This window comes from Anabrus simplex, chromosome 1 (assembly GCF_040414725.1).
Source record: "Anabrus simplex isolate iqAnaSimp1 chromosome 1, ASM4041472v1, whole genome shotgun sequence".
NCBI classification, from domain to species: domain Eukaryota; kingdom Metazoa; phylum Arthropoda; class Insecta; order Orthoptera; family Tettigoniidae; genus Anabrus; species Anabrus simplex.
In genome coordinates, this window is record NC_090265.1 from 928403763 (window position 1) to 928421592 (window position 17830).

The 17830-nt window shown below is 38.5% G+C and overlaps 1 protein-coding gene across 1 annotated transcript in view; it reads left to right on the forward strand.

Annotated features, from left to right (window-relative positions):
• The window catches only part of LOC136857763 (uncharacterized), a 55094-nt gene extending 37634 nt beyond the window's left edge, over positions 1-17460 (forward strand). The window contains exon 4 of the mRNA XM_067136667.2: positions 16519-17460. Coding sequence (XP_066992768.1) covers positions 16519-16795 — 277 coding nt within the window. The 3' untranslated portion in view covers positions 16796-17460. The remainder of the gene's footprint in view (positions 1-16518) is intronic.
• Positions 17461-17830: the final 370 nt, after the last annotated feature.

Below are 17830 nucleotides of genomic sequence, written 5' to 3' on the forward strand. Positions count from 1 at the left end.
CTGTATGAGAACCTAACAATAGATGAGGCTATATGTCCCTTCCATGGTCGAGTAGGGTTTAGGGTTTATATGAAGAATAAGCCCAATAAGTACGGTATGAAAATGTATGTACTTTGCGATGCGGCAACAGGCTATGTACTGAATTGTGAACTATATACGGGATCCGCAGGGAACGTTGACAACAGCATTCAGGCTCTTGTAGATAGATAATGCTCACAGTTTTTCAGTAAGGGGCACTGTATTTATATGGGCAGGTATTATACTAGCCCTTCCCTACTGAATATGCTGTGGCAAAAGAAAACCCTGTCTGTTGGAACTGTCATGAAAAACAAGAAGGGTTTACCACCAACGTTCAAGACAAAGAAATTGAAGGACGAGATGATATTTTTGAGGAAAGGGCACCTTCTTGCTGTGAAGTGGAAGATCAAGCGGGATGTTTTATGCCTTTCAACAAAACATAAAGCTTCCACTACACTTGTTTCTGGTAGATGGGTGTTGTCTTACAGAAACTAAAGCCTGACGTAGTCATCGATTACTATATAAATAAAACTGGTGTTGATAGAGCAGATCAACTGAACAGTTATTACCCACTTGCACGGAAGACAATGAAATGGTGGAAAAAACTCTTCTTCCATTTGTTCCTTATGTCTGTTGTGAATGGTTTCTTTCTATATAAAGAGATCTCAAAATCAAAGATATCTCTTGTGGATTACATGAGAGTGATCAGTTCGCGGTTAGCAGCTAAAGGAGGAGACATCTTAAGGCTGGAACCTACTCCCTCCCCCCAGTGTTGACAGGACTTTTGCTCACCATTTTCCAGAAAAAGTTCTTCGAACGAACAATAAAGTGAATGCTACTCGTTATTGCGAGGTATGCTCAGAGAGGGGCAAGAAGGAAAGTGGTAAGCACATCAGAAAAGAGAGTAGATGGTGGTGCAAGGAGTGCAAAGTAGGACTGTGTATAGTCCAATGTTTTCAGGACTACCATACAAAAACAATCTATCCCTAAATAGGTAAATATTTTATTCCACTGCATTTGTGTATTTGTGGCCTAAGTAGTCGCATTAAATTATTATTTGTTATTGTTTGAGCAAGCTTATTGGTATAACCTCAATGTAAAAAAAAAATTTCCGTAATATTTTTTTCATGTTTTTCATAAGACTAGTATAATTAAATTACTTCAAATATTCACTTGTTGATTAACATCTTCACTTTGGATGGTTGACACCTTCATACGGTACAAAAATCACTGTTCGATAATAACGTGTTAAAAATTAGCAAAAAGATCCAGTTCACAGCCAGGATCCATGTTAAAATAGGGTAGTGTTGAAAGTGATAATAGTTCTGCGTGCTCCTTAGAGAGCTAAACACGTGTGTGCGTGTGAGTGTGTGTGATTACACACACTATTGTATTCTTAACTAGGAGTTTTTCATGTAGTTTTAAACAAAACATCACACACAGAAATCTTTATCATAACAATAATTTATTCTAATGTACAAGTACTCAGATCAAATAAGCCTCCACATCAATTTTTCAGACATTTGACAATAAAGTACTGTTCTCTGAATCAAGAGGCCAATAACTTGAGAAGTGTTTCAGGCTCGGTATGATGGCACCTCGAGCCATTGTAATGGAGTTACTTGCTACTATGATTCTGCTGTGCTATTGGAATGCAAGAAAAAAAATTCAGTTAGTACAATCTTGTTTTAAAACTGAATTATGTTAACAAAAATCTCAAAAATGTATAACTGTTTATTTTCATTTTTAAACAAAATTGCGTGGCCTGGTGGATCTGTATAATTTTCTGAAACAGGTTCTGGTACTTCTGGTTCTGATTCTGCAGGTCCTGGAGTGGGAAGTCGTCATGTAGCCGGTTCTTGAGGGACAATGTTGATTGGCTGATAGTTTTGTTCTTGATGATTGAGTGGAAATGTGACTAAATCACAAGTAACGATTTTTGATTTTTTTTCCAGATATTTCTTCTGATGTGGCTGGTGAGGACGGTTCCAGTTTCCTCGATTGGATATCCATGTAGTGCAGTTTATCTATTTGTTGTTCAAAAATGTATTCATTGTTCAGTTTGACCAGATAGTGAAGTTGTCCAAAATTTTGAATAGTAGTCCTTAACTATCATTGCTACTTGTTAGTGCAGTGACTTGCTCCAACGCTCTCCCATGGTTAATTGACAGCTTTCCTGTTGCAAGGTGTTAGCCTTATGGAACTTGATTGGTTTAAGGGTGTCGAACGGGAAATGGGTTTGTCGATGTATCACTGCTGGAGATTCACCATTCTTTAAAGGCATTGTTCTATAGCAAAAATGTATCTTCTCGTGCATCAAAATTGGCTTTTGAGTTCCGAGTGTTTGTTCACAATTCAGTGTTAATATGATTAAGCCATTGGTAGCCAGATGAACTGGTACAATTCACTTGAAAAATATCACATTTCTTGCAAAATTCTTCAAATTCATTTTTGGTGAATACTCTTCCACCGGGCGAGTTGGCCATGCACGTAGAGGCGCGCGGCTGTGAGCTTGCATCCGGGAGATAGTAGGTTCGAATCCCACTATCGGCAGCCCTGAAGATGGTTTTCCGTTGTTTCCCATTTTCACACCAGGCAAATGCTGGGGCTGTACCTTAATTAAGGCCACGGCCGCTTCCTTCCAACTCCTAGGCCTTTCCTATCCCATCGTCGCCATAAGATCTATATGTGTCGGTGCGACGTAAAGCCCCTAGCAAAAAAAAAAAAAAAATCTTCCATCATCTGGATACACTGGCAGAAAAACATATTCAAACACCAAGAAGGGGTTGTGTTAGATTAATGAATGTTGGTAGGCGTGTTTATACATCTGAAAAATGACGTTGATTCAAATTTCCCACAAATAACATTAGCGTGGCGCTAGTTACGGCCCCATGACATTGCAGGTTTGCTTTAAATATGGGCTGTATTGTGCGAGAGCGTTGGTTACCTGTGAGATTGGACGGAGTGACTGTGAGCAGGTAAATAATCCCTTTACGACGATGAAGAGGCCAGTATAAACAGCTCGCTGTGGTTGAACGAGGCCATATAATAGGGCTATGTGAAGGTGGATTTTCCTTCCGCACTATTGCAGAACGACTTGGCAAGAATGTCTCCACTGTGTATGTGTGCTGGCAGCAGTGGTTATGAGAAGGTACATTCTCAAGAAGACCGGGCTCCGGATGTCCCCGTGGTACCCCCGAGAGGGAGAACTTTTATATTTGGCGTATGGCTGTGACACATCGGACTGCGTCTGCAGCAGCAATTCGAATGGCAGTTGGCACCACAGTGACGCAACAAAATGTTCAAAATCAGTTACTTGAAGGGCAACTCTGAGCCAGACGCCCTGCGGCGTGCATTCCACTTACACCAAACCACCACCATCTGCGACTTCAGTGGTGTCAAGCGAGAGCTCATTGGAGGGTGGGGTGGAGTTCCGTTGTGTTTTCCGATGAAGGCCGGTTCTGCCTTGGTGCCGATGATGTCCATGTGTTGGTTCGGAGGCCAGGTGAGCGCCGGTATTCCAGCTGCCTGCGGTGTTGACACACTGGACCTACACTGGGCGTTCTGGTCTGGGGAGAAATTTCCTATGACGGCAGGAGTACTCCTGCGATTATCCCACGCACCGTGACTGCAGATGTGTATGTCCGTCTTGTGATTCGACCTGTTGTGCTGTCATTCATGAACAGCATTCCCGGGGGTGTTTTCCAACAGGATAATGCACGCCCCCATGCCGCTGTTGTGACCCAACGTGCTCTGCGGAGTGTTGATCTGTTGCCTTGGCCTGCTCAATCCCTCAATCTGTCCCCAATAGAGCACGTATGGAACATCATTGGATGATAACTCCAGCATCATCCACAACCAGCATTAACTGTATTTACCGACCAAATGAAACAGCCATGGAACTCCATTCCACAAGCTGATATCTGGCACCTGTACGATCTAATGCACTCATGTTTGCATGCCTGCATTCAACAGTCAGGTGATTACACTAGTTATTAATGGACCAGCATGGCACATTTGCAATTACTTTTCTTACGCAGATATTAACGTGTAGTCTTGTACCTTTAATTAATTAAATATGTTACCTCGACAAATATTGTGCCCTAAAAGGAATTAGGGATATAGGTGAGCATGGAATCTCAGATTGATATGGAACAGTGAGTGCATAGGATAGCTACTCACAAAGAGAAGGTTACAGTTAAATTTAAAAAAACATCCAAAAATATAAATATATATCAAAAGACTAAACTACATCACAAATCCAGCGTGATAGCAAACACAACTATTAGTCTGTCATAATTGTGCTGACAAATTTAAGCAAGCATCCATCAAAATAAAACTAAGAGAATTGAAACAGAATGACATCTCTCACACGTGCTTTTCCCTCCTTTGTTGGCAAGTTACTCTACTGGTAAATCAGAATTGTGCTATGGCATAAACATTAGTGATTAAGAATTTACATTGCCCTTATATTTCAACTGAAAAACGTTACATTCAACTGTGGCTTCACTTCCTCTTCTATTATATTTCAGTTATTAACACCTTCACCGCCGCTCGGATATTGGCAACCATTACCGTGGTACTGTAATACTTTTTTGTTTAAAGGAGTTCATTTCTGTGTCCTTGTGCATTTTAGATTTATTATTTCAATATTATTTATGTGCATAGAGCCGTGATGCTCATGCTGCATCAGCAGCACTACCAATGAGCTTTTCGCCTTCGGTGCTGTTTGACGCAGCAAATACGTTTTTGAACATTTCACACAAAAATACTGTGCAGTAGAGTCTTATTATTGCTGTGTGAACAATGTATACTTACATTACTCCATAAGCTGTACAATGTAACTAGTCAATACAGTGCGCTACTTTTCAGTGACATTTCCTTGTAAAAATAACTCTTCTGCAAATGCGTTACATTCAGTTACAATGTTATTCAGCAAGTTGTCATCTGGAACCAAGTGAAAATAATCAATGGGTTTCGCGTCACTTGACAGAGGAACTTTCATTCTCGGCCGACCAATAAAGTTTATTTGTTTCATTGAGAATGAATTTGAACTCCAAGAAATGGCGGAAATACGAGCTTTAATATTTGGCGCGGAATGTGACGCACGTGTGTCGTCATTGGCACTGAGTGAAAGTGGAGTCATGACGCAAATGTGTTTGCTATGCCCATGTTATTTGGCGGGAGATTTTAAGATGAGATATTACTTACGTCTTCCTCATCTTTTGTAATGTGAGAATTGGGAGTAAACACTCAACACACACATCCATGATTAAAATTGTCACTCAGGTGGCTACAGTCACTTTTCACACTGTTGTCACTATCAATGCTGTCACTGTCACTAGCGTTCAGGAGAGCTTCCAGACTATCATCATTAATTGCAAATCGCCTGTTTATCCCGCTAAGACGGGGTTTCTTCCGGTGAGAAGGTTCTGAAACTTCACTGTTACCTCTTGACATCGCAGAAATTTGTGCCGAATTGTAATGGCTACAGAGATTGTAACTGACAATTGATCTGATGCCCAGATAGCGGATATGTTTAATTATACCTTAACAGCGCACAGATAAGAGGTCTGTTTGTTTACATACATATTGGCGGAAATACGAGCTTTAATATTTGGCGCGGAATGTGACGCATATGTGTCGTCATCGGCACTGAGTGAAAGTGGAGTCATGACGCATATGTGTCGTCATCGGCCGCGAACATGTTAAGTTCTTCACTTTATTAACTCTGTCATTTGAATGTCCTTCAGTGTTTGATTTAAATACCTTCAAACCATGTTTTATTACTTCCTAGCCATCTACGAAAATTAGGTCAAATATGCTTAAATTACAGATATCACTCTCCCCCATGTAATTAATAAATATTTGTGTGTTAATTAACCAGTCCAAAATAAGCTTGTGTTAATTTACATGTACTGTCACAAAGTACACCCATTGAGAAGTTTGCATATTAATAATTAAAAAAAAATTAATATTCTGAATCTAAACTTCACACTCATGATAGGACTCGAAAAGATATAAATTTGATCAACATCTCCATTTGAGTCCAAAATACTCATACAAAAAAAAAAAAACCCATCCCTGTCATCATGTAATCAAATGCTATGCTGGAATTGTGGCAATTTTTTATGATGTGATTTCACTTAAGGGAAAACAATACTTTGGATTTAAAAAAACTCATATTAGATCTTCTGCCCCCCGCCATGTGGTCATGGCGGTCTCCACGCTTTGTACCTCATTGCTGTCCGTTTTGGAAGTTCTTTATGACATGCGTTACTCTTCAGTTCCCCTCCATGATTTAAGCTTCCATCTTGGGATTGAAAAGGGTTGCTGGTTGGTTGGTCATCACCGAACTCCTATACATGCCAAATCCAGGTGAAGAGGGATGTGGACGTTGTTGTGAAATCTTGCAGGTCATAATATGATGCCTTATCCCTGACGAACTTGTGCCACAATTAAATGAACTTACAATTGCACTTTACTTTAGTGAAATGATCACCTTGAACTTGTTCAATATCTGACACCATGAGTAACATATGTAACTTTGTAATCTAACCCTTCGCGGGCGGTGGTCATTTATGGCCATAGGCGGCAAAGAAAATAAAAATGCATGCAAAATTTTGGAAAATTTACTAAAACCCTGAAAATATGCCTAAATATACCACATACCTTGTTTAGGAGTGAAAATCCAAATTTTGAAGCGGTTTGAAGGCAAAATAAGAATTGTAAAATCATTTTTTTTTAATTGGAAGAACGGCACAAGGTACACTCCACTTTATGATGTGACAATGGTTAACTTGAAGTATACTGTAGTCCGCCATTATGAAATATATGTACAAAAAAACTACTTTCAATGATATTTTAGTTTAATTCTTTGTCTTTGTCCATCAAAAAGTGAAAAAATCTGTGAGAAAATAGTCATAGCAGTTGAACCTATGCTGTACACAAATAAAACCCTGAATTTGTAAGTGATGGATCCTCAAAACTCCAATAAATGCCTTTGTCACGCAATGTTGGGTGATGCCAATTTCTCATTCTGTTTTTTTTGTCGGTGTTGCCTGTATTTTCCTTTTGTCTCCATGTAATTTTGTTTCACTGAGAATATAATGAAATATTTTGTCATAAAAAAAATAGATGAAAGTATTATACAGAGGGTCGTATCAGTATCAAAGTGTGGTAGTAATATTGGCCCTTGATCAATATTATGAACGGGAATAATATTTGTTGGCCCAGGGTTGCTATTACTCACGTCCGTCCAGTCGTCCGCTCTGTCGCTATCTGTATCAGACTCACTTGTGTCGTCGTTGCACTCAGACGAGCTGGAGAAAGAATTTTCGTCCTCAGACTAACATTAACTAAAATTGGACACTTCTTCGACCGTATTATCCAAGGTTGCCATTGATGCTTTCACGGCCCGTACTTACAGACATAGGCTTTTGGGCTTATGCCTTGTCAAGAAAATAAATCACCTTATTTTCTTGACATGGCATAAGCCCGAAAGCCTGTACAGCATCATGTCTATACCAATTATCCAATGTTGACACTGTCTGTATCACTGATCTGTTTTCGCAATGCCATTTTACCGGGAAACCACGAAAATACATAAGAAGTAGGCATGCGAGAAAATTGCGTCACGCAATGTATGAATTACTTGACTCCCATAAACAGGAAAACAAACTCGGCAAGATACTGTGGGGATTGCGTTCACCGGAAGAGTTGAGAGAACAGCTCCTGCCATCTTTAAGCATATTTGGGTACCTCTTTGGCTAATAAACCTGCGATTTTCGAACGGAACATATATATGTTTCCGCTCGTAGCATAAAGAAAACGACCATATATATGTGTTTCCGCCTGCGATGAGTTAACACAAGATAACCTCTTCGTTGAAATAATTATGTATATCTGTTTTCCACTTCGCGCATTCTAAACAATTCATGTTTAAACACACTCAAGTTCAACTTGATGAATCACATAAAAAACGTAATTTGACGACATGTCAAGGATTGACGTGCACATGTCACACTTTGTAGAATGAATGCACATAAAAAATGTAACTTGACCAAAAGATGTCAAGTATTGTTGCGCACATGTCAGTTCGTAAAACACAAGAACATTGTTTTGTTAACAAAATTACTGCATATTTACACTAATTTTGTTACTTTTCTGCGTTTGGCAGTCCATTCCAAAGTAACTCGCATTAACGTTCCAGAATGTCCTGTCCGAATGTACGTGGTCTTCTACTGTCATACTTCAAGATTGCTGTTCAATATAACAATTTAACAATTGCTTCAACACATTTATACACTAGTGAGTGTTTGCATGCTCGCATTAGTGTGGGTAAGTGTTCAAAATCCAAGCGCCCAATTCGACGTGGTAGAAACTACTATCTCAAACAAAAAAGTTCATGAACACATGTTTAAATTTATCTAACCTCATTACGACAACCTTCTCAAGGTTTCAAAAAACTGGCAACGTACGAACACTTTGCCATTGTAAAGATGGTGTTCTGTAATGTAACCTTCTTGATATTTCGAACAACTGACAACGCACAGTCCTTAGTGTTGTAAAGACTGTGTTCAGTAATGTAAAAAGAGCAAAGTTCTTCTCTGCGTCCGCTTTATTCCCTTCATGTTGTCAAAAGACGTTGGGCGAAAAGATGCATTACTTCCTACTATTACCATGTGGTCCAAAACATATCGTGAAGACAGCACACATGCGCCTGGGAAATTTTTGGATGGACTCAATGTAACCATTCCGGGTACATAGCCTCCTTCGTTGGAATAAATCTATCTTCAGGCTTGGATGCTATGGGTTTCTTCAATAATACAAGTTCTCCTTCTCGCAATGGTCCATGGTATTTCCTTTTGTGATAACATCTTAATCTCTTCTCAGCTTGGTGTCTTAGTTTATCCCTTGTCCTTTGAATTCGAGCTTCATATGTTGGATTTGGGATCAAGAGTAGATTATTAAAAGCAATTAAAGGCATTTATGTTGACAATTGGGCTTCAGTGAGAATTGATGGTAGAATGAGTTCGTAGATTTTCTGGTTGAAGCCAATGTTGATGCTGATTTGCTTGATTAGATTTATGTTTGATTTGGCATCTATCAGGACAAGATGATGATAATCTGGATATGGGCCCATCTAATTGACATGTATTCGTTGTCAGTTTTCTCGTTCTTACAATGGATGTAATTGCGCTTTTGGAGAACTGTTTTTTACACTGGTGCATTCATCGCGTGTCCGGATGAGGTGTTCAATATCTTTGTCTATTTGCTTCCAATAGAAGCAACACTGGACTAATTGGTTAATTTTTTTAAATTCCCAGGTGAATGTGATGAAGTTATTGTAAAACTAGCACTCGAAGACTTGCTGGAGTGATAAATGTTGACCTTCGAAGATGCCATTTTCGATGTTAAATTCAGATTCCACTGTTCTATCTTCGCATAACTTGAGTATTGAAAATGAAAACCTACAGTCTGTTTTGCAGTCTTTGACCGGGTCAGGGATGTAATGAATGAATCAATCATATATTGGCTATTAGTACGATGGGGTCACCACTTTTTTTTATTTAACGTTAAGAATTTCATTCTTCAGGTTCCATATTGAATCAAGATTCACAATAAAGAAAGAAAGTCATGATTAATGTATTTTGTCTTTGTGTAATTGTTCTTGGCTGATAGTGACACGGAATCTTGTCAAAACCGGTACCAGATGTACAAAAAACGTGATGATTTAACAAAAATGTAAAATTTTCACGTAATATATAGTATTGAAAAAGTGGACATTATCTTTTTCTTTCTTTGTTGGGGTCACCACTTCCAAAGTGATTTATTAATGACTGATAGATGCAATGAAATTATAATGTAGAGTGTCGCTGGAATGAAAGATGACAGGTAAAACCGGAGTACCCCGAGGAAAACCTGTCCCGCCTCCGCTTTGTCCAGCACAAATCTCACATGGAGTGACCGGGATTTGTACCACGGTATCCAGCGGTGAGAGGCCGACGTGCTGCCGTCTGAACCACGGAGGAACTTGAGTATTATTTCTGTTTTGAGCGTTTGAGTTCCTCTTAATTTGTATGTTAAACTCAGGATTTGAAATTTGTTGAACGTTTTTTTGACAAAGCTGACAGATTTCATTATAGATTTTCAGCTGGAATGATGCTTAGGATTGATAGATGTTCTTGAATTCAACTTTGTAGTTCAATCCTGATAGAAAAAGCTGCGAAAGGTTGTGACCGAGTGGAAGTCGTCCGTGGTAGCTTGGAATTCTGATGAAAATTCCTACTCAGTGGTTGATTGCAACTCATTTGAAAAGTTACAATTTACACTCGGCCGGGCGAGAGGAAACATAATTATAACATACGCAGTAGCGTGGTAAGAAGCAAGTCAGAGTGAGGCTTAGATGTGAACCAGGTATAGGGAGTTTCACCTACTTTGATGACCTTGCCTTTTGAAAGGAAGATTAATAAGAATTTAGCTATCAATATGGTGGTCATGCAGTGAAGATCTTTGCCATATGACAGGCTATCTCAGAAGCATTAGATTCCTTCTACCAGAAATAGCTTATTTTTCAAAAGGAATTTTCATAAGAATTAAAGCTTTTAAGGATTCTGATGTGGATATGGTCCCATTTTCCTACCCATTTTCCTACTACATTGGCGTAGCCGGGGAAGAGGTGATACTTCTACGTGGCGCGTTCCAGGTGGCAGATAGGGGGGTCCTAACCAGCTTGCCAGCGGACTTGAGGGAAATAAAATACCTCTCGTGGACCAAACACACAACCCCCTGTGGGTGGGGGACACAGACGAAGAATACACTCGCGGTATCCCCTGCCTGTCATGAGAGGCGACTAAAAAGGGGCGACCAAGGGATGATTGTATTAGAACCGTGAAACTGCTTGTGATTACTACCACTACGCGGAGAACACCATGGGTCGCTTTTACATGCACATAGTACCATTATGTTAGGTACCAAATAGGTTTGTGATTAGTAGCAACAGAGTGCATTGCTGGCTTCTACAGTACCTGTGATTAGTACCACTTTAGGAGTGACACCATGGTTCTGCCTTGTCTATGATTAGTACCCACGATATGAGGAACACCACGGGACAGTGCGGGTCCCTGTGGTTAGTACACTTCTGTGATGAACACCATAGGTTTGCGTTGCCTTTAAATGGTGCCGCAATGTGCGAAACACCATAGGTGTATATTCCATGTGCGAATTTCCATTACCTGCGAGTAGTACCATACTGTGTGGAATGCCACGAGTCTCCGCTACTTTTGGTTAGTACCGCAACGTGAAAAATACCACAGTTCTACTTTCCTGGCGATAAGTACCATTATGAGGGGCCGATGACTTGGATTTTGGACCTCTTTAGACTAAAAGCATCATTGATTCAGTATTATGCTATAGACACAGTCCCTTGGTCAGTAATACTATTGTTTCACGTCAGTTTCTTTGAATGCGAGACATTGCGGGTCGGATCCACTGATTTTTTAAAATTCATATCCATTCATTCTTCATCCTCACGTTTTGAATTCTGGTCAGTGGAAGATTATGGACTTTTAATTTGTCATTCCATTTCGTCTCATTTCGTACCATTAGAGGCCGATGACATAGATGTTAGGCCCCTTTAAACAAGAAACATTATCAGCAACTATTTTCCTATTCCAAGACCAGAATTCAAATCTCCCTCAGTCAGTACACTGAAGCTACCAGCAGTGCATGTCATATTTTCAAGAAATGTGATTCAAATGTTAACATTGAAGACATTTTTTAACAAGAAGTGTAAATATAAATATTATTTATATTATGTAAATATTATTTATTGTCTTTAGTGTGTTCTCAAACAGTTTGTAAAGGACATGGGTTCTTCCATTTTTTAAATTATTAGATGGCAACAGTGAGTATCGTAATCTGTTATGAGACGTTATGGCTGAAGAAGTGTTCCAAAGTATGTTTAATATATTTTAATATTAAATAGTTTTCAGTTGTAAAGTGAAATATGTTGATTGGGTGGACCATTACACCTAACATTAGTTCTTAATTTGAAAAGTCTCGTGAACAGGTACTGGAAAAAATGGTCATCTGAAATTATTGCCATTGTTTCCCGATCCAGTTGTGAATAGTTCTACTCTGCTGTGGATAATGACTAAATGCAAAAGTGATTGATCATTCTTCTCCATCAGTGGGTGTAAGATTCCCGTGATGCCTGTATGAATCGTCACAACCAATATGAAGGGTATGATGACTCAATTATTTGTGATCTTTTGTTTCAGATTATTGAAAACCTTTTCACATGAATCAGTCCATTTAAATGTAGATTTCACCTGCAGAGGTTGACGTTAGTAGCGCTGTCATCGTTGAAGCATTGGGAATGAATCCTGCATAAAATGAATTGATTTCCAAAAATGTTCTGACTTTGTTGATCGATGAGGGCCTTGGCGTCTCCAAGATTGCAGCAGTTTTCCTGGTGATTTTAGGGTTTTGTTATGTTTGAGGGTGTGGCCTAAAAATTCAGTGTGTTCCTAAAACTGTAAACATTTTCATTAAGATACAAATCAAACTCTCGTAATTGAGTGAGACATTTTACTAGATTTAGTTTACTGTACATTCTTCATTTTCTGGTGCACAAATGACAGTGCTGTCGATGTGTGTTTCCTTCTTCGGTACACCTTGCAAAATTTGATTCATTATCAAATTGAAACATGATGGTGCTGCTTTAATGTCGTATGTTAGTCAGTGTACTCGATAAGTTTCTCTGTGAATGGAGATTGTTTGTATTTTTGATCTAGCCGAGCTGAGTAGCTGAGGCGGTAGAGTGCTGCCCTTCTATGATTGAGTTGGCAGGTTTGATCTTAGCTCAGTCTGGTGATGTAGTCGAACCTGTGTTAACAGACACCCTTATTCAGCAGACACTTCCCTACATGGACAGTTTTTCTCGGAACCAATTTTATTTTACATGTTAAAGACATGTTAAATTAGCCTCATTTAAGTGGACACCTCGAAGTCTGGACATCGGACATCACCATCAGTCCCGTCCACTTGTCTTAAGCTGATACTTTATAGGTTGCAGGACACTTTTTTTTGTTACACCGGGCCATGCCATCCTTTCTTTTAAAACCATTCTTCAGACATACGGAAATCCCTTTTGAATGCTTGTACTAGAAGTAAAAGGAGAATGAAATGTAGGCTACATAGGATTGCTGTAGTATCCGTGAAATTAAGTCTTTTGTTCATTTCTCTTTCTAAAGCATTTGTAATGGTCCTCGTGCATTCTAACTGCTGGTGTATATTCCGAGAATTGTAATTGCCGAGGAATGCTGCCAGTGGATGTTTACTCACAAGTTACTTATGGCTTTTCTACCCAGCTTGCTTAATTCTATTCATAACTAAGATTGTTGCTGATAAGGTCAAGGTTAGATAGTCCACTTGACAAGGAAAAGACTTGCAGTACATGCGCTAATTAGTGAGACAGAAATACCGCAGTATTTTATTTTTCCTGTAAAGTTGAGTAACAAGGGACGAGTGTGTTGGACCTTAAAACAAGAAGAAATGTAATTATAGCAGGTGCCAAACTACTTTCAGTGAGAAAACTTGTTGAAAATTTCAAATTGATAAATATAAATCAAATTTTTAATGAGTGGGAGGAAAATAGAATCGAGGAATGAAAAGAAAGTGGGAGTCGGTTTTTGCAGGAGTGAATGTTGCTGTATATGAGTGGTTCAAATGTGCTTGGGTGAAGAGACTGGTGCAAGTAGTCAGCCATTGTTACAAGAAAAAGTGCGAGAAATTGCAAATAATCTGAAAGTTGAGAATTTTTTAGCTAGCAAGAGTTATGAACTGAAAGCTATTTTGTATCTTGACAAGACTGGTCTGCTCTTTAGGGCAATCCTGAAGAAATCGCTGACTTTGCCAAAGGAATGTTGCAAGGGTGGGAAAATATCAAAAGGAAGAATCACCATCATGTATTGTTGTAACACACGCAGTGAAAAGGAAATTTCTCTAATAAAATCCTTGAGACCCAGGTGTTTTATAAAACATGGACATTTTTCTTGATGTTGAAAGGCATGAAACTAAATAGGCATGGATGATGTCAGTAGTATTCGAGAATTTGCTCCTAGCTTTGAATTGCTTGATGAAGGCCAAGAACTGTAACGTGATCTTGATGCTAAATAATGTTACGTGTTGCCACCTGAGCTACCTTTGCAATATTTATTTATGTCTATATACATATGCATGGGAATAGAAAAATACCAAGGATGATAATTCCAGCACCTTTGTAATAAAAAAGAATGGTAAGTCCAAAGATAATCTAGAATAAGGAGGGTTGGTAAATCAGTTACAAAAAAGAAATCCAAGAGAACAATGGCTCTTGAAAACGAACCCAAGAGAGATTAAAAATGATCAGTTTGTGATCAGAACCAAGTACATTATGAACAGTAAAATCAATTGGTCTCAACTCCTTTTTCGCCCCACCGCCGTTAAGTTGATCCCCCCCTCCCCCCCAAAAAAGGAAGGCATGTTTCTTTATGTTTAAAGGAGATTCCAAATACCAATGTTGACATCTGTTACCTTCACTTTTGAGGTATAAGTATCCCCATAACAAGAATTCACTTTTTCTTCACTTCTAAATACCAATTAACCAATTATCACGACTGTAACATCTTCAGTTTTTGAGATATGTGTCCTCATAAAAGGAATTCAACTACTTTTCACCCCTGCCCCCCAAGATGATCTTCCCCCAAAAATGTTTTTCTTTTATTTTTAAAGGTGATCCAAATCCCAATTTTCAAGCCTGTAACAACTTTAGTTTTTATTAGATGTAAGTATCCTCACACAATTAATTCAGTTAATTTTTCAATTCTTTTACCCCCCTCCCTTCATTGGATTTTCCAAAATCAAAGGAATATGTCTTTCTTTACTTTTAAAGCAGATTCCAAATACCAATTTTCATGATTGCAACATCTTTCGTTTTTGGGATAATAGTATCTTTACACAAATAATTCAACTAATTTTTCAGTTCCCCCTGTTTAAGTGGATTTTCAAAAATAAAAAATATACGTACTTGTTATTTTTAAAGGAGATTCCAAATACCAAGTTTCACGTCTGTAACATTTTCAGTTTTTGAGATATCGGTATCCTAATAAAAAATAATTCAACCCCATTTTCAGTTATTTTTACCCCTACCTCCACCCAAGTGGCTTTTCCGAAAACAAAAAATATGTTTATTTTTAATAGAGATAAAAAATATTTTTCACTTGTGTAACATGTTAAGGTTTTGTGATATACTGTAGATATGCTCATGATGATATTATATAAATTAGTATTATACACCCATCCTCACGTATAGCTTGGAAACTACCACGTTGAGACAAGACATCTCAAAACTCCAAGCTGCAGAAATGAAGTTCCTACACACCATGATACAGAAAACGAGGAAGGACAACTTAGAAGACTCCCTTCTACAGAGGATCCAGAAAGAAAGACTGCAGTGGTTTGGCCATGTAAGAAGGACGAGTGCAAGCAGGACTGCAAGAAGAGAATATGAAAGAGAAGTAAAAGGGAAAAGACCCCTGGACAGAGGAAAATGGACCGTCTGAAGAAAGATGTCTAGGAGAGAGGACAAGATTGGGAGATCATCACAAGAGAACAGTGGTTCATAGGCAGACAAAGATGGAGGGGGCTCGTACACCATACCCAGGCAACTGGATATGGTCAACGACGATGATGATTGTTTTACATAGTTATGTTTCTACTTACCCAGACTTCCTGATAGTTGCTTTAAAAAAATTCCTCTCTGATAATCATGCTTCTATAACTAAAACCATTAGTTACAGGCGTCATCGCCAGAGAACTTTGCTTGTCCTCTATTAAAAGCATTAGGCTCAGAAAGCTTACCGACTTCATTTCTTACATGGCTCCTAATTTGAGTGTGAATTTTTCAGGTTGTAATAGTAATTTAAGTACAGATAAGTTATGAATACACATCTTTTTGGGTGTAAATATAACATTGTACATGGATAGAGTAACTGTTTAGATTGATATACAGTATATATTTTCAGTTCCTTTTATAGGATAATCTTGTGTCCAAAACATGAATAGCATGTTGGTATTTAAATTGAATTTCAATCGGTAGACCAGGTCTTGAAACTATTCTAAAATTTTAATGCACTTTATGGTAGCCTCCTGCATTACTAGAACTAGGGTTTTTCCTCTGATATTTACGTGCTGCTGTGAACTTGCGTCCGAGAGATAGTGGGTTTGAGCCCACTGTCGGCACCCCTGAAGATGGTTTTCCATGGTTTCCAATTTTCACACCAGGCAAATGCTGGGGCTATACCTTAAGGCCACGGTCGATTCCTTTCCACTCCTAGACCTTTCCTATCCCATCATCGCCATAAGACCTATCTGTGTGGGTGTGACGTAAAGCAAGTTGTAAAAGAAAAAAAAACCCTCTCGTAATATTTATTTGCTATTTTCTTTTCATTTCAGGGTATTAAAATATCAGGTGCTTGTTTCTTTTTGCTCTGAAGATTCAAATTTTATGGAAGCTGTGAGTAAGATAAGTCACATTATAAAGAATGAAATATGTACAGTGAAGAACAGAATTCAGGAACTTCATGAAAAACAATATGCCTATGAAAGGTTAAGTTGTGACACAAAATTTAAGAGCACTTTGAGGGAATATGAAGAAGTACTGGAGTCTATTAATCAGAAAACTTGGTTGTTGGAGAGACTTATAAATGAACATATTAAAGGATCACATTAACTTTGTAAAGTGTAAATTTATTTGTTTTTTGTAAACATTTTGTGAATTAAAAATCTAATTTGGAAATTACTAAATAAATATTAGAATTTCTATTTTGTATAAAGATGTTGGCATTTATAACATTTTATAAATAATTTAAGAAGAAAGCCATACTTTCCAGTGTGACTTGGATAATGTAACTTTAAAACTTTTCAGTCTCTTGAAAACACGAATTATATCACACTCAACACTGTAACATACCTGTAAAAGCAACATACATTAATAAACAATGACATGTTCCATTCTCTAAGAATATCCTCAAAATCTATCTAATCACGTTAAACCATGTTTTTATGTATGTACAATACTGTTTATATTTCATAAACTTGTCAATGATTATCAGTTGATGTTATGAACAAGTGAGACAAATTATGATTGCAGTAGTCCTCCACTATCACATTAGTAACTTTAATAAAGTTTTCTATACTTCAGCTGCTAATTGTCAGTTACCTCCAGCGATTACGTTTGGACTGAAGCCAGTTCACTTCCAGCTCTGCATTTTGCCCATCATGATGAAAGGGACCAATTGTACTTGTGTACCGAATTGTGAAGTTCTCTGCAGTCTGTTCACACCTGTTTCCCACAGTACCTACTGGTGTGGTAGATCCACGACCTAGCTAGGTTGTGTAATCCAGGCATCAGAATCACGTGTGACTCCCAAGCCACATTGGGATTGCGGGAAATGAACTTGCGGATGAAGCAGCTAAAGAAACGGTACTTTTACCTCCTAGATATGTGAATGTACCAGCTAGAAATATTTGTTCTCTGCTACTTCAAACTATCTTGGTGTCCTGGGAACTGGAATGGCTAATTATCCAAATTCCCAACAAACTGAGAGCAATTAAGAAGACAACTACCATGTGGCAGACGTCTTTTCGGCCTTCACGGAGAGAGTCCATGGTTTTGTGTAGGCTGAGGATTGGCCATGGAAGATCCCCCAGTGTACTTGTGGTGCCGTCTTCACCGCAGCCCACGTCTTCACAGAGTGCGCTGATC